At 36.4% G+C, this 17,761-nt stretch overlaps 1 protein-coding gene across 1 annotated transcript; it reads right to left on the bottom strand.

Annotated features, from left to right (window-relative positions):
• Positions 1 to 612: 612 nt before the first annotated feature.
• Positions 613 to 16,057, bottom strand: cntn3a.1 (contactin 3a, tandem duplicate 1). Its single transcript, XM_026199061.1, has 13 exons — positions 16,054 to 16,057; positions 15,340 to 15,504; positions 13,127 to 13,302; positions 12,885 to 13,002; positions 12,599 to 12,757; positions 11,220 to 11,369; positions 6,402 to 6,472; positions 5,831 to 6,065; positions 5,121 to 5,236; positions 4,654 to 4,840; positions 3,273 to 3,385; positions 1,915 to 2,083; positions 613 to 1,657 (listed from the first exon to the last, which is right to left on the bottom strand). The coding sequence occupies exons 1-13, from the start codon at positions 16,055 to 16,057 to the stop codon at positions 1,566 to 1,568; spliced, it is 1,755 nt and encodes a 584-aa protein (XP_026054846.1). The 3' UTR covers positions 613 to 1,565.
• Positions 16,058 to 17,761: the final 1,704 nt, after the last annotated feature.

The following is a 17,761-nucleotide window of genomic DNA, read 5'->3' on the forward strand; positions in this document are numbered from 1 at the left end:
TCGTTATAGCATACATTTTCTGTAAAGATATGAATCAAAACAACTTACCTGTCGAGTAAAACACAAGCGAGATCAGCATCTCTTTCTAGTTGAAGTTTGTCGCGAAGCTCTCTCCATCTAGAAAATGCAACACCGACATTAATCCTCGCTCTTTCTCTCCTCTTGTCCCAAACTCTTCTTGGGTCGTTTGGTTGGCCCGTACGCAAGGTTAGTATGTCCATCACACTAGTCTCATTAACATGTTAGGCTACAATATAAATAAATAAAATAAAATGCATGCACAATGCACTATTCCAAAAATATGCATTTATAAAATAGACAGGAGGAATTTATTTAATGCTGACTAGCTTTTTCATTTTCAAAAGTATTTCAGCCAGATGCTGCCTGTTTTTGTAGTTAGCCAGTGGTATGTTTCAAAGTTTCAGTATTTTAATAATTCAATTAGGCATGGTAAGCTCATCTTCAAAATAGTAATCAGGAGGCCCTTCGACCTTCTCACCTTTTGTCCCACCCATAAATTTACATCCATGATGGTATAAAATCTGCATTTTATAATATTAGAAATTATGATGTCTCACTCACAAGTATCTTACGAACATTACTTGTGTTCCTTCATTTATTAAAAGCAGACAGTCCATTCAAATACTGTATTTCAAGCCACTACAGAGCCAGTTCATGCTAAACAGCTTGAAAATAGAACATAAGCATTATGTCCTGTGTATTTAATGATCACAGCAATTACCTACAGTATAGAAAGCACCTTAACGGAAAATGAAACGCTGGTCGTTTACAATCAAAATATCTGTTATACATCATCAAATAATGGAATTGTAAATGAACAAACTAAACCAGAAAAGAAATCAAGACAACTTTTTAAGGCTGTTCTGGTCCTGAGGATATTTTACATACTGTTTCTCATTAAAGAGGCACACACACTAGCACAACAAAGATTTCAGTGCATGACTGAAGGAACAACCAGCTCGAGCTCTTTCACTGTATAAGTAAGGCCAGCAGCATTAGCGTCGCTTTTCCAACAGACAAGGGGGGCTGGTCAACACCGGGGGACTGTAAACTCTGTCTGATTTGAGGACAGCTGATTAAATGGGTTGATGGTCTTACAATGAAAGTGTCTGTGAGGTATGGCAGGAGGGATTCTCTTCAAAGGAGTTCATTAAGTATTCCCAAGCTTCTTGTGGAAAAGACATGTGTGTGGTTCTCCACTGCCAACCGTCTAATGCATGAATATGGATTCATCTTATCCAAACAGATGTCCTTCTATGAGAATCCCTAAGAGTGAACGCTATGTCATTTTATGCCCTTAAATATCCAGTTCCTGGTTGGATACCACTTGGGTAACATCCGTCAATACATTTATCCCAAAAAATGCAATAGCTCCTTCTCCACTGTCTCAACTGCTTTGGTGTCAGTGATCAAAACCAGATTAGTAAACGTCCTCTTTTAAAAGCGAGAGGAAAACTTTCCTTCTGAAGAGTCTCTCTTGTAAAACAAACTGGAAAAAGACAAGTGGATGCACTTGAAGATGTTTGTACATTTCAGTTCATCCGTCATAAGAAAGTCCTGACCGTACAGTAGAGTGATAGTGTAATGAGGACTGGAAGTGCTTTCCTCTCTGGGGCAAACCCAATTGCATGTGCAACTGCGAAAAGAAATAAAATAAAAATCATATTTTAGAAGCCAACAAACAACAAAAAAACAAGATTTTTACAGTTTCAAATAGGGTGTGAAAGGTTTTCTACGCTCTTCTTTAATTTAAGCCAAAAAAATATTCACTTGCTTCATGTAATTTATATAATTACCAAAAACTTTACTGACACGATAGCCTAAAAACATTGAGCAGGAGTTCAGCATGCTGAAGGATTATGGTTCTAAATGCCATGAGGGCTATAAGCAGACCTGCTATCCTGGGGATGGTAATCTGTTTGCTGCTGCTCCCTTCTCCACCTTCACTGACTGGTTTAATCTGGATGATGTAATCCTCGTCCACAGGCAGGGAGAGCTCAAGAGATGTGCTGTTAGTCTCCACCACGCTGGGCCGACTCTGTCTGCTTTGCTTGTACATGACCTTCAAAACAACACAGCTGCTGTAAAACTCGGTTACACTTTATTTTAAGATGTCCTTATTAGTGTAACTATAGACCTTTTTCTGTTAGTAAACACTGAGACGTTTTTCTGTGGGCGGAGCTTAGGTGGAGGCAGAAAGATTCCCCTGGATGCTTCACGAACGCTAGCTTTTTTAGCTTGTTTTTTTAACAATGACTGGAGAAAATTTGATTTTACCTGCATATGTAAGGTCACTCACTGTCTGGGACTTTAACTGATATTTGAAAAGGTTAACTTTAATGGATGAAACCAGATCGGCCGACCTCTGCATGCTCACTCAAAGCTTGGACGATCTGACAGGATTCCCTCCAGTTGAGTGACTCAGATCTAACTCACTGTGTCTATCTATTCATGAAGATTTATATACATTTTAATTTCAGCAGGGAATTATTTTTTACATCTACATTAATATTCCAGTCACAATTAATCATAACAATGTATGTATGATTAAACATATAAATCGTCATCAGTTTGTTGTTTTAAACACATGCACACAGACATTATTACTGTACATACACGACACGATGAGATGCATAAGAAATCTTTAGACGGACCCATAACAACAAAAGACAATACTTTATTTATCCTTTTTGTGTGCACTGCAAACGTGAGTATTTTTGACAATCGTTTCTGTCCAGTCCGCTCATGTTATTGCGTTTAACCACAGCTGTCATGGGTTTTTTGTCTGGCAGTGGCAGCAGGTATGCAAAAAAAGTCCTAATTTGAGGCTGTATTATGTCGATTCTGGCATGCAATATCACAACAAGATGATATTTTAAGCTCATGTAGCCGAATCTGCGCTGGTTTGCATTGGTCACATCCAGTTTTATCTGTTTTGTTTCCAGCCAGTGCTTTGATGTAATTGTCAGCCCTAAAAGGGTCTATACATTTAAGTTCAAAGTAATATTAATTAACTACCTGTACTTAATATATGTTTTAGTGTTTGGTTAAGGGTTACTTGCATGTAATTTTGTGTAATTCATTGATATTATAATAATAAGTACATGTAACGTGTAACAAGGACACCTTAAAATAGTGTTACCTAATGTTACCTAAAACCCAATAACATATGGTTATATGATCCGAAGCAAATATTCAACCATGTTGTGGTATAAACAGATATAGAGGCAGTGATTTTTGGATGTTCATACCTTATAGCCCATAACTTCAGACTCATTCTCCAGTGACTTGACATGATCCCACTTCAGGATGAGTTTAGAGTCTGTGGTATTCCACGTGACTTTGACTGGAGACTGACTCGGTGCTGGAGAAATATATTCAAAGAGCTGAACGTAACAGTAAGTTTGTTATGTTAAGTTGCACACATGCAGCAGCACACATAATACATAAACTTCCTTAAATGTTAAATGGAAGCTCAGTTGTGGAGTTCACTGGTTCTTGCAAATGAAAACTAATCTCATTGGTTTTTGTGCAACAAATGATCATGTTTCAGCAAATGTTTAAGATATTTGATGAACTCCATGTCCTGTATGCAAATTGATCAATGCTTATGTGAATAATAGGTTAATTTAAAATAACTTATTTTAGGATTAATTTCTACGATACTTACACTGTAAAAAAATAAGTGTAATTTTAACTGTAAAATTTTGTAAAAACGCTACGGTAAAAAACTGATAATAGGTTAACAGTAAGTTCCCGTACTATATACAGGGGAAAACTGTAAAAGATCTAACAAAGCATTTAATGTAAATTTACAGTAAAATTCTGTTAATTATACAGCTTTTAGAAGTAAAAAAAGAACAAATCAATGTATAATTTACAGTCTAAAACTGTAAACTGATATTCCCAGAATTCCCTGCGTGACACTCCACGTTTGAAAGTATTTTGTTTAAATAATCATGTTTTTAAATAGTTCTTGTTATCAGTTATGTACATTTGAGCTTTATGTTACATCTTCTGTTGCTTAATGAAAGTTTTTTGCATTATTTAAGTATCACGTGTGTTACCATGATGGTGTTTTGTGTTTCCATAAATGTGCACCTTCTATATGTTAATATATACTTCTGCTTGTGGTGAAGCTACTTGTGATGAGCTTTGATACTTCATGTGGCTTTCTCTTATACAGTACCATCTTTATTATTATGGTGGTTGTCAGTATTTTCAAGGTACAAAACAGATTTAATTTTGTGTGTTGTTGAATTTACTGGTTTATATTCACATTTTCTTGTTTGTAAATTACAGCTTTATATTGTAAAATTAACAGTTTTTGACGTAAATGTGTTTACAGTTTTCTGTATTTTTACAAAATTATTCTGGCAACCACAGCTGCCAAAAAGTTTTTGTAAAAACAACAAGAAATTTTTTACAGTGTATATGAACTTAATGAAGTGTGAAAGTTTTGGGACAATGGACAAACAGCCCTAGTGGGAGGACCAAAGATGTAACAGTCTTTGGGGTTTAAAAGGACACAAGGTTAAGTAAATTATATTCCTTTTCAGATGAACTATTCTTTTAATTTTCCTAATGATGAAAGGACAATAACACAATGGCCAGGGTCCATGTCACACTTACGGGGTCTCTTAGTGGTGACGTTCACCACAACACTATCAGGCCCAACACCTGCACTGTTATAGGCTTTGAGTTTGATGTAGTATGTACTGCTGGGGTCCAGTCCATGTACGACAGCATTCGTCCTGTTTCCCACAGTCCTCATCACACTGGCTGTGTCCGCTCTGTCCTTTGTTCTCCAATACCTCAGCTGAAATTCACAGTCAACTAGCAGTCATAATCAGCATCACAAAGTGTCAATCATTGATTACAATTTATTGGAGCTTACTGATTTTCTATTTCTGTTTCTATTATGTTCCTGCAATATATGCATTTTTATAGCATTGTTTATTGGTTGCTACTGCATTAAGAACATGAATAAAACTGGATGTGAGAATGGTTATAACAGCACAGGGAATATGCTTACACAACTTTGATGTAGAACAAACCCAGTGAGATTCATGAGCTTGCTTTAGTTGTGTTGTCCTCACCTCATAGCCCATTATGCGTGTCCTACTGGTGCTCCATGGTAAAGGCTTCCAGCTGACCTCCACTTCTGAGGCTGACAGGCTCTTGGCACGGACGCGATTGGGGGCACGACTCGGCTCTATGGTCAGAATAATCATTACAGGAATATCTCAGCATTTAGGCTCATTATGAGATCACTGATGCAGTAGCAAATGTTTAGCACTTTCAATTTGCCCTAATCAAACACTGCAACACTGAAGCCAATGTTTTAAACATTACATATACTTATTCATCCTTAAAGGTCATTTCTGCTCCATTGGCACAATCTTGCATTGTGTGAACAAACAACATTGATTGGGCCAGTAGACCTAAGGGTAGTGGTAGACCTCAATTATTATTATTATTTTTTGACAGGAATAAAAACAAGGCTCTAAGTGATAGAAGAACAGTGTGTTGAGTGGAGTCTACTGTCCAGAAGACTTTAAATAGACAAAAAGTCCATAAAATTGTGAGTTGTGAAAATGACTAATTTAAGACCTTTATACAATGCGTGCCATTGTAAAACTGTAAGTCTATCCCAGTCATAGTCATCTGTGTTCTGTGATGCCATGGTGGGCCACTCCAACCAGGAGTAACATTTCCATTGTACCACAGAGACATAGTGTTTAGACTTTCTGATGGACTGAACTAGTGAATGGTCTTGAGTTGTCTTTGCATATTAAATTGGGTTTACCTTCTTCTGCAGAGTATATAGTGGTCACATGTCCAAAAGGACCTTCTCCTTTGTTGTTGTAAACTCCCACTTTTACGTGAAATGGAGAGAATGGAGGAATGCTGTCATTTTTGAAGATGTATCGGGATGCATCAGGAGAAGTCACGGCCGCCTGCATCCAGCTTTGACCACCAAGCGGGCGAAAAGCAACCACGTAGCCGAACCCTGGACCGCACTGCAACTCTTCTGGGACTGGCTGGAGAGCCACACAAGTATCCGCAGACACAAACACAACACGGGGGAGAGAATAAGCAAGTGAAAGACGTATCATTATATCAGAGCAATGTTATACAAGTGGCTTTGTCTCAGTAAAAGCAGACTATGGAAAATCGCTTGTCACATTCTGAAATGTAATTGCTTAAATCCATAAACATTTTGTCTGCCTCACTGAAGAGTATATGCCTTTTTTAAACAAGAGCTGAGTAAATCTGACAGCATGATGGGCCTGTTTTTGATGCAGGCCTGTGGACAGTCTACCACTGACAGCTACCTTTGTGCACTCAAATGTGAAAGCAAGTGCTTGCTTTGTTACCTCCCAAGTGATGACAAGTTCAGAGCGACTGCCACCTCCTCCACTGACTCTGGCTGGGGTGGTCCTTGGCACTACAGCATTAAAACAAGAAGACTTTTTCAGCCAGTTTTACAAGATAAGAAAAGCCAGAAGTGCAGACAGGGCATTTTTCTCCTCCATCTGTTTAGCATGATGCCACAGAGACAGCTTCCTGGCTGCTTCTTGGTTCTGAGTGAAAAGGTTTAATATATAGTATAGTTGGAAGAGAACTATATGTCAGTCTTATCAAATCTTAGAGAAGTGCCTTGTTTTATTTTAACAATCCCTGTTCCCAATATACTTTTTTGCCTAGAAAACGAAGCTGGAAATACCTTTGCAGTGGTATACAGTTATTGAATATGATTTAAATGAATATGTAAATATGAGCTGCACACTCAATTGCAAAATGAACACACAAAAAGCACTTTATATAATAGATTGCATTAAAGGGGTCATGAACTGAGAAACGAAAAATTCCTTTGGACTTCTGATATATAAGAGGTCATTGTTCTAATTAGTCATCTTTATAGCTTTTAAATTCAAAACTTTGGCGCTAGTCTAAAAACAGCTTATGTTGAAGATAGCTTGGACAAATGACAGCTTTTGGAATGTTCTACTCTATGATGTAATAGTGTGACTAATCACCGCCTCTGCAGAAGATCAACGCCTGCTTCGACATCACTGCCTGTTAAGCCCCGCCCCCCAATTTACACATGTAGTGTTTATGAGAGAGACGAGAGTGCAATTCTATGCAGAAAACAAACAATAAAGATGCTCTGAAGATGATTTGCCGTGCCAACCTGTGGAAAAACAGTTTTGCATTGCCTTCCTTCTGATCCTAATATAAGGAAAGGGTGGATGAGCTTAATTTTTAATGAAGATTCAGATTGTATCAGCAAGAATTCGGTCCTTTGTTCACTTCCAATGATTTGTTTACAAACAAGGCCCAATTCGATGTGGGATTATCAAAAAGATTGAAACTAAAAGAGGATGCTGTACTGTAATACAGTATACAATAATGTTTCAACACACAACTGTAAGTCACTCTTTTATTAAGTGACCACCACTATTGCTTTGTCACTTCTCATAGATCGCTTGATATGTATTGAGTTATCTTTGCATTTTTGACCTAAAACACTGCAGCGTCCATCTATCAGGAATGTATGCTGTCAAAACACACAAAATAAGCCCATTAAAGCAGTGGGTGTTTACATCCGAGTCTACAATCCTCCACACCGATTGGAACAGAGCGTTCTGATGACAAACAGGGCAGATAATAGATTAGTACTTCTAAATTGTTTTTGTTTTTTTTTTGTCAAAAAATCTTGATAACACTGAAGTAATCCTCAGAGAACACAACAAAATAAAAAAACAAAGGCAGTTCCTGAACTCTTTAAAGCAAACAGCATTAAATGCTATACAACAGATAGCATTACAGCAAACAACATTATTAAACATGAAAAAAAAAGAGTGTTGCCATCAATTAAAATTACAACTTCAGTGTCTACTATAAAGCAGTTTTCCAGTGTGTTGACAGTATGAACAGAAAAAATTAACAAGAATAATTTAACTTAAAAGAATGAGCAGCCACAGAGCCACATCTATCTGTCAGACTGTCACCCCCCATTTTCGGCATGGAGACACAAATAACATACCCAAAATAAACAGGTTGTTGCCCATGAGTCTTTCTGACTAGATACATAATCAACATATGTTCACAAAGCTGACACTTGGTTCAAGAATCAGAATTATTCAGACTGTTATGATAACGAGATAAAAATATAAAAAACATATTTTTAAATGTATAAAAAAATATTGTTGATGTAGAATATGATTTTAGAAACATAATTAAGCCATAATCTGGATTTTTATTTTATCATTATTCTTTTTGTTTTTATTCCGCCATTATTAGCCTTTGTTCTGGTATTTCATGGTTTACCAAGCCACATTGCTTCAATCTCAGTATACATTAACCCCACTATTATTAAAAGTCTTACTATAAAAATACAAGAAATCATTTTCTTAAGACCTTATGTGAATTATTATGTCAAAATGCATTATGAAGAAGAACCGCACCTGCTATGTAGCTGCATTAGAGCTAATGTTAGCATCAAGCTACATAAGACAATTTATTAAAATATTAGTACACTTTTACTCAAAACTCACTTTAAACCACCAACGAGCATTCGTAATAACTTCTTTTTGCGATCAGATGTGGGATTTGTTTGTTTACTGTTGTTAAAATATGCTATTTATAGCCTTTTATATCACTGCACAAATTAGCATTTCATAGTAAATATTATTTATGGTTTTCAAAATGACTCAAATCTCAAGCAAATAACATATAAAGCATATCCTTTCGTAATCATGCGTTTATTATCTTTGGTCTTTGTGTGTAAATGTGTTTATCTGCGTTTGTTATGGTCAGATATGTACGAGGAAGGACACAGGAAACCGATCACAGGATGACGGGGCGGGATGAGATATACAATATGACTGACATTTTGAACAACAAATCAGCTTCTGTCTGAATCACAGTGTGAGCATGGAAGAGTGTAAACACACAGAGAGGCCAGGGAGCTGCTACGCTTCATCAGATTGCGTAAATTAGTGGAAAATGAATAGAAATTATGATTTTGTCTGAAGAAATATAAAGTGAACAAGATTAAATATATCTTTATATCTTCATGTACATGCATTTTTGGATTATAATACCTTATTGACGCTGTTCATTGATGCTATGTGAACACACATAAACTTCTGCTGATGTGACAGAATATGAATGTGTGGTGAATTTCTATTCAAAATTTGACATTATACGTACAGTATTGTTCAAAATAATAGCAGTACAATGTGACTAACCAGAATAATCAAGGTTTTTCGTATATTTTTTATTGCTACGTGGCAAACAAGTTACCAGTAGGTTCAGTAGATTCTCAGAAAACAAATGAGACCCAGCATTCATGATATGCACGCTCTTAAGGCTGTGCAATTGGGCAATTAGTTGAATTAGTTGAAAGGGGTGTGTTAAAAAAAATAGCAGTGTGGCATTCAATCACTGAGGTCATCAATTTTGTGAAGAAACAGGTGTGAATCAGGTGGCCCCTATTTAAGGATGAAGCCAACACTTGTTGAACATGCATTTGAAAGCTGAGGAAAATGGGTCGTTCAAGACATTGTTCAGAAGAACAGCGTACTTTGATTAAAAAGTTGATTAGAGAGGGGAAAACCTATAAAGAGGTGCAAAAAATGATAGGCTGTTCAGCTAAAATGATCTCCAATGCCTTAAAATGGAGAGCAAAACCAGAGAGACGTGGAAGAAAACGGAAGACAACCATCAAAATGGATAGAAGAATAACCAGAATGGCAAAGGCTCAGCCAATGATCACCTCCAGGATGATCAAAGACAGTCTGGAGTTACCTGTAAGTACTGTGACAGTTAGAAGACGTCTGTGTGAAGCTAATCTATTTTCAAGAATCCCCCGCAAAGTCCCTCTGTTAAAAAAAAGGCATGTGCAGAAGAGGTTACAATTTGCCAAAGAACACATCAACTGGCCTAAAGAGAAATGGAGGAACATTTTGTGGACTGATGAGAGTAAAATTGTTCTTTTTGGGTCCAAGGGCCACAGGCAGTTTGTGAGACGACCCCCAAACTCTGAATTCAAGCCACAGTACACAGTGAAGACAGTGAAGCATGGAGGTGCAAGCATCATGATATGGGCATGTTTCTCCTACTATGGTGTTGGGCCTATTTATCGCATACCAGGGATCATGGATCAGTTTGCATATGTTAAAATACTTGAAGAGGTCATGTTGCCCTATGCTGAAGAGGACATGCCCTTGAAATGGTTGTTTCAACAAGACAATGACCCAAAACACACTAGTAAACGGGCAAAGTCTTGGTTCCAAACCAACAAAATTAATGTTATGGAGTGGCCAGCCCAATCTCCAGACCTTAATCCAATTGAGAACTTGTGGGGTGATATCAAAAATGCTGTTTCTGAAGCAAAACCAAGAAATGTGAATGAATTGTGGAATGTTGTTAAAGAATCATGGAGTGGAATAACAGCTGAGAGGTGCCACAAGTTGGTTGACTCCATGCCACACAGATGTCAAGCAGTTTTAAAAAACTGTGGTCATACAACTAAATATTAGTTTAGTGATTCACAGGATTGCTAAATCCCAGACAAAAATCTTTTTTGTACAAAATAGTTTTGAGTTTGTACAGTCAAAGGTAGACACTGCTATTTTTTTGAACACACCCCTTTCAACTAATTGCCCAATTGCACAGCCTTAAGAGCGTGCATATCATGAATGCTGGGTCTTGTTTGTTTTCTGACAATCTACTGAACCTACTGGTAACTTGTTTGCCACGTAGCAATAAAAAATATACTAAAAACCTTGATTATTCTGGTTAGTCACATTGTACTGCTATTATTTTGAACAAAACTGTATTTATTATTTTGCACTCCTGACATAATTGATTTCACAGTTTGTCCAGAGTGTGATGTTTAACGTGCTGTGAAAGTGAAACAACAACAATTATCTGGGGCATTTGACGCTCTTTGACAGCAAAGGGGATAATCATTGCAGATCATTGGTAGTTTTTTTTTTCCAGCCATTATGAAGTTTTCTATGATAAACTGTATTGAACTCCTCTAAAACAAACAAACAAATTTTGTTATGGCCTGATTTTGTTTTAAACGATCACATCACAGCAGTTTGCAAGTGCCTGGGATTTACTTTTTGGTGGTGGTTTGGGGTGGGGGGGTCAAAGTAAACATGCAACTCTATACATACACGTGTCCTTGGTCCTGATTTTTTGTGAGGGTTTGCTGGGTTCCCCGGTGCCTACGGAGTTAGTGGCCAACACTCTGAACTCATATTCAACCCACGGACTCAACTCCACCACACGGGCTGAGAACTGCTGCCCTCCCAGAGACTCTGGCACTGAGAAAAGAAGAGATATTTCAATATATTGAAGATAGATTTTCAGAGCCGAAACAAAACAGTAATTTGAACAACAATTTAGAGACTGGGAACGTGGTCTGGTCTAATATGCAGCTTCTTATGGATACACATGGACAGGAAGTGACAAAGTTTTTGGGATTAAAAGGAATCAAATGTTTTTACTTTCTTGTACCTTTGTGAAAAAGAACAAGAGTAACGAATGTAACTGCGATTCTATGAGTTCTGGATGACAGAGGTGCTTCAGAGGTATCTGTATCGCAGATGCACAGGTCTAATACAAACAAAGTCCCTCATGACCAGGATGATTCACGGTCCTCCCCTATTTAACCCCGTGACTTCCTGCAGACTGTCCCTATGCAATCTTCTCGATCTTCTCAATCTCCTGACACCGAGTGACAGAAAGTTCTGGCAGTATTCCAGAACTCATAGAACTTTAGTTTTACATTTGTAACTCTCATTCTGTTTTGTTCTTTCTGAGACAGAGGCATCATGTCCAGATTTCTGGACCAAGTGTAGTTTAAATGCAGCTTCCAAAGGACAAAAAATAGCAGAATAATATTTTTTTTATATTTGACAATCACACCGGTGTGATTAGATCAAACAGTGCAGCACAGCATCAGCTAATTAATTAAACTCTTCATTCGCTGGCTGGCGCTGAGCCAGAGACAGACGCGTTCTTACAGCGCTGCATGATAGCCATTCAGACACGATTCTGATTCACGATTCAGACACGGTCAGAGTCGTTCAGAAATGTTTTGTTCACTTGCTCGCTGATTGAATTATCTGGCCAAATCTCTCATCTGAAACAATAAAGTGCAGATGTGTGTACAAATGTAAGATATTCATTTGAAAAACGTATATCATCTTAGTGCTCTGTAAAATGAAAGTGTTATAATTAGTAACTTACAATATTGTTTTTTAATGTACCTTAAATGCAAAGTCAGTCGTATCAAAAATATTTTATGGCATGACACTCATATCTGGTACTTAAGTTAAAAGTCGGGTTTTTATGTGTAGCCTAATTAATATATTACACTATTGGTCTACTTTGAAATACTTTGAAATATTGCTATCAATGCTAAAAGAATGAAAATAATTTTTAGGCCTTGTGCCAAACTAATCAAACTAACCTCAGTGGGGACTAAACAGCACCAAAGAATCATTATGATAAACTGTGCATTTAATCCAAACTATTAATTCCTGCACACCTGTTTTGGCTGCCTGCCATCCGAGAGAGAAAGGGCTTCGGATCTGAATGTTGTAAGCAAATACAGGACTGTGGTTATCAGGGCCTGGACTCCAGGACACAAAGGACATTGTCTCTGTCACTTCATCGACTTTAATATCCAGCGGTGGGTCTGGAGGACCTGTGGAGAAATGATTATAGAATTTACACACATTTTTTATTTTGTAGGTTTTAACCTAGTGGTTTCTACTTTTGAATTTAATCTTAGTAGGGGGTTGTCTCTGAAATCTTGTTTGGAAAAACATTACCTCGTACCACAACATCTGTCGCTATAGACGCACTGTCCACTTTAGTCTGGACGGCACATGTGTATCTTCCTGCATGCCTTAGCTGGATGTTACGAATCATAATGTCACCAGCAGATGTCTGTGAGCAAAAAACTAAATTATATTTACAGATTCATGCGAGTCATTTTATAGTCTTATAGATTTTCTGGTGTCAACAAATCAACAAACCTGAATATCAGAAATGTTAAAAGAACGACACGTACCCCACCAACTTTTTCAAAATATCCCCCATGGCTTCCAAAATTGATCAGCTGCTCGTTGAAAAACCAGGTGAACCTCACGTCCAGGGAAGGATCACGAGACACCTGGCATGGAATAACTACACTCTCTCCCACTGTAACATCCAGCTGGGTGGCTTTAGATGTGATGATGGTTGGCTCTGAAATAACAATCGGACGGTCAGCAGCTAATATATAAGTGCACATTACTAATCATCAGTAGCTTGGTGGATAAAACAAAAGTTGCATGAAAGTACATTACGACCAGGCTTAAGATGAGAAATATGTAAAATTAGTTAGTCTAGTAATTTATATATATATATATATATATATATATATATATATATATATATATATATATAATCCTGTAATTTGAGTACTAAGATCTCCTTCTTTGGTGTTAGATATATTTCTCATTTACAGCCCGTGCTATCTTTTATGCTCCCAAAATACATCTCTCTTTGTTGGAGTTGGTAAATCTCCCCTCAAACTACAAAATCTGCTAAATCTGGCATCTAAAATCATATCTGTGGCCAGGGTTGGTGACCATATGACCCCTATTTTGAAGTCTTTGCACTGGCTCCCTGTCAGGTACTGTTTTTTTTTTTTTTAAATCATTATGCTCATGTTTTAGGTTTTCCATTATCTGTCTCCGAAGTATTTGGCTGAACTTCACACTCCTTATGAACATCTTGCAGATTTCGATCCTCCTAGAGTGGTCTTTTATCCTGCGCTCAGAATTCTCTGGCTGACATTAGGGACGCACATTTGTTAGGTATTTTTAAATCTTGTCTTAAAAAATTACGTTTCAGATTATTATTATTTTTTTTTTACTTGATTAAGTTCTATTTTGTTATTTAATAATTTAGCATTTTAGTCCTAGTTGATTTAAATTGTTGTGCTTGCTTTTGCTGTGAAACGCTTTTGAGAAAGTACTTTTTAAAAGTGCTATTAAAAATAAATGTATTATTATTATTATTATTTTTATTATTACTACTACCATTTGAGCTGAGGCAAGAAGTGCAATGAGCAGCACACTTGTACCACCACTAGATGTCACTATGCTGTTACATTTTCATCTAAAAGAAGTCCGCAATTCACAATTCTGCCAAAAGACTCCAATATTTCCAACCTTTCAAAATATCAATACACACATCAAATTAATACACCTGTTATTAATATGATCGATCTATCTATCTATCTATCTATCTATCTATCTATCTATCTATCTATCTATCTATCTATCTATCTATCTATCTATCTATCTATCTATCTATCTATCTATCTATCTATCCATCCATCCATCCATCCATCCATCCATCCATTCATTCATCAAAATATCAACTAACTTTTGTTTATCATTTTTGGAAAACAAATCAAAACAATAAAATATGTTCTATATCACATGAAGTTCATTTAGGATATGTCAAAAAAAAATGATGACAAAAACATGCAATAGTGCAGATAAATAAAATAAAATGTCGGTTCATCTTTAATCTATGGGATGAATCATTACTGATTAGTAATCTCTGGATTCCTCTGTGCTGAATTATTCATGCTTTATCACGCACCTCTTGCAGAGATGTCCCTTCAATACGACGAACACTTGGGTTTTGTTAGAGCAATTTTATTTAAACTGTTTGCAAATGAACATGTCAAATGAACATGTATTCACGATTCAGGCTTTCGTGTGAAAATGAGAATGAGAGAAGAAACCAGAGAGTTACTATAGAAACCGGTTTTAAAAACAAGAAGGACCACCGAACCGCTGTTGTAACAGAGCGCGGGTATTGTTCACGCCACCTTGTCAAAGTTGCAAAAAAGGCTGTTTTAGATGGATTTTAACCCTAATGAAACACAGCACAGTTATTTCCACGCATATCATGCATCTCTAATACTCGCCAAATAAATCAATTCCCCATTAACCACAAGCACAGTTCAGATAAGGAGCTAGTGCTTTACTCTTACACCGGCAAAGACTGTAGATTGATAGAAAATAGTTAATATATAATTAATATATATTAAAAGGTCAAATGTATCCCTGTAATGCAAAGCTGAATTTTCAGCATCATTACTCCAGTCTTCAGTTTCCTTCAGAACTCATTCTAATGTTCTAATTTGCTACTCAACATTTCTTATTCTTATCAGTGTTGCTGCTTACTATTATCATGAAAAAAAAAAAAAATGTCCCATCATACCTTTCACCACTAGTGTGCCTGCACTGCTTGCCACTCCAAACTGGTTTCTCGCCACACAAGTGTAAAGACCTGCGTCTAGTTTGGTGATGTTGGATATCCGGAGACTGCCATCATCCAGGACGGAGACTCTAGACAACAAAGTGACAAGATGAAAGCCACACAACCCTATTCATCCATTTACAAGCTTTATATTACACTGAAGATCAATGAACTTTAGTCTGGCCACAGAGATCAATAGGACTTAAATAATAAGACAATAAGCAATTATAGAAGACATAAGACTCAGGTTTTTTAAAAATCATAAATCCCGTCATATTATAAAATAATTTGCAGTTAAAACCTGCAATTTTTTTTTTTAATGTATATTTCACAATTGCATCTCAGATGATTGGGCATTTGGTGACTCTCATATATGCGAAATAAAACAATTAAAATGCAGACACATTTTATGTGTCTAAGATAAATTGATTTCATTAATAAAACCTGTCTCTGAACTCTTCCTTGCTGTTAAACCAGCTCTGATATATTGACTTTCAGCTGATGATAAAAGCTCTGTCTTTTAAAGTATTCTTCAGTAGTTCCTTCTGCAACTTTCACTAGCACGACTTTCCACAATCACAAAACAGCAACATTCTGGCCATGGTTTCTGCTAAATAGTTCAGCCAAAAATGAAACATCCTGTTAGTATTTTATCACCTTCTTGTCATTCCAAACCCATATTACTTACTTAATTCTGTGAAACACAAAAGGTGAATTTTTGGAGAACTGCCTGACCACTTTTCCTTGTAAAAGAAAATATAATAATAAATACTGGAACTGTCAAAGCTCCAAAATGACAAAAAGCACCACAAAAGAATTGAGAGTTTGTGGGGGGAGTAGACAGATAATTCCAGGATAATTTGAGATTTTGATGATGGTGTAAATTAGGTAAAGCAACAATTCAAGGTTAATGCTGTACAAAGACACCTTTTCTAAACGTTAGAAACAAATGTCAATGAGACATGCTGTTTAATAAAGACTGATTGTTGAAAATCACTAAATCACTCTTTATTAAGATTCAAATAAAATCACTGTTCCTATAAAATATACTTTCTTACATAAATTTGGTGTTCAACAACAAATATTTAATGAAAATCCTAATATTTTTGTGTAAATGATTGTGCTGGAATCAATATTCAGCTTTCGAGCTTTATACATTATTTCTTGTGATTGTGACTGCAGTGCAATATCATAGTAACAAGTCAGTCCATAAAGCACCATTTCATGTTGTATATAATAAAGCAGAATTTCTTTGGTGTTATGGACTATATAAGACAGCATATTGTGTCCAAACTAATATATTAAGCATAATAAAACAACCTTCCCATGTTTCACCACAAGTGCAGATGAAAAAGAGAAAATTAGAAGTATGCTGCTTTTATTAATTGTCGTGTAGGGGCCAAAGCAATGAAAAATGTTGAAGAGCAGGATGTGCTTCATTTACATCGTGACCTTTCAGAATGCCGTGGTCTTCATCACAGCACTGCTGAAGATAAATAAATCTGCACCCACCACCAAGGCAAACAGCTCTTTTTTTATGGACATGCCAATGTTTGCAAGAGTTTAGTCAGTGGAATTTTTAGAAATGAAGGCATGTTGACATGAGCGATTTCAGCAGCCATCTCATCCTCATGTCTTGTGAAATTATCGTCGATGGTTTTCCTCTAGCTGTGGCCAAAATTACACTTGCATCGAGTGGATGATAGTATGCAGAAGGAAAAAAGAAGAAAATCTAGCTGAAATCTGAAAAATCTAGCTGTTTTATTATGTGTCCTAACGAACACCATTCCATAGTTTTGTGGCTTTTTGTTTACATCTGTTAGCACACACATGCCAGATTATTTCTAAAGGTTGGCTAAATTAAAACCCTAGTAATATGAAAAATGTCAATACCTCAAAAATACGTCCTTGAACAATAAATAGGAAATTTAAATTGGAACAAGGCTGTGACATGAAATCAAGGCTATCTATTATTTTCATTTAAAATACAATGCCCACAATTCAAAGGAAATACTTCACACAGGGAGGAAAACTAAGCTGGTCAAGCAATTTGGTAACACATCAAAGTTTTTTGTTCTGTCAGTGTTAGCAATACGCAATAGCTAACATGAAATAACAACAAAAAATACCTTTATGAATTATGGATGAACATGAATTATGAGTAATCCAGTGTGAGGCTTTTAAATGTCTGTGCATGATGTGTGTTGAATACCCTGAAGAAGGCTCTTAAGCCGAAACGCATTAGTACTTTTAAAGTATTAAAGTTCCCTTCATTATAAGTAGTGCTGGATTCTTTTTTTCACGTTCTTGTAGTTTGTCTCCATGCATGTGTTTCCAGATCACATCTCATGAACTTGAATTAACAACATTTCTAAATTTTAAC

The sequence above is a fragment of the Carassius auratus genome, chromosome 23 (genome assembly GCF_003368295.1).
Source record: "Carassius auratus strain Wakin chromosome 23, ASM336829v1, whole genome shotgun sequence".
Lineage (NCBI taxonomy): Eukaryota > Metazoa > Chordata > Actinopteri > Cypriniformes > Cyprinidae > Carassius > Carassius auratus.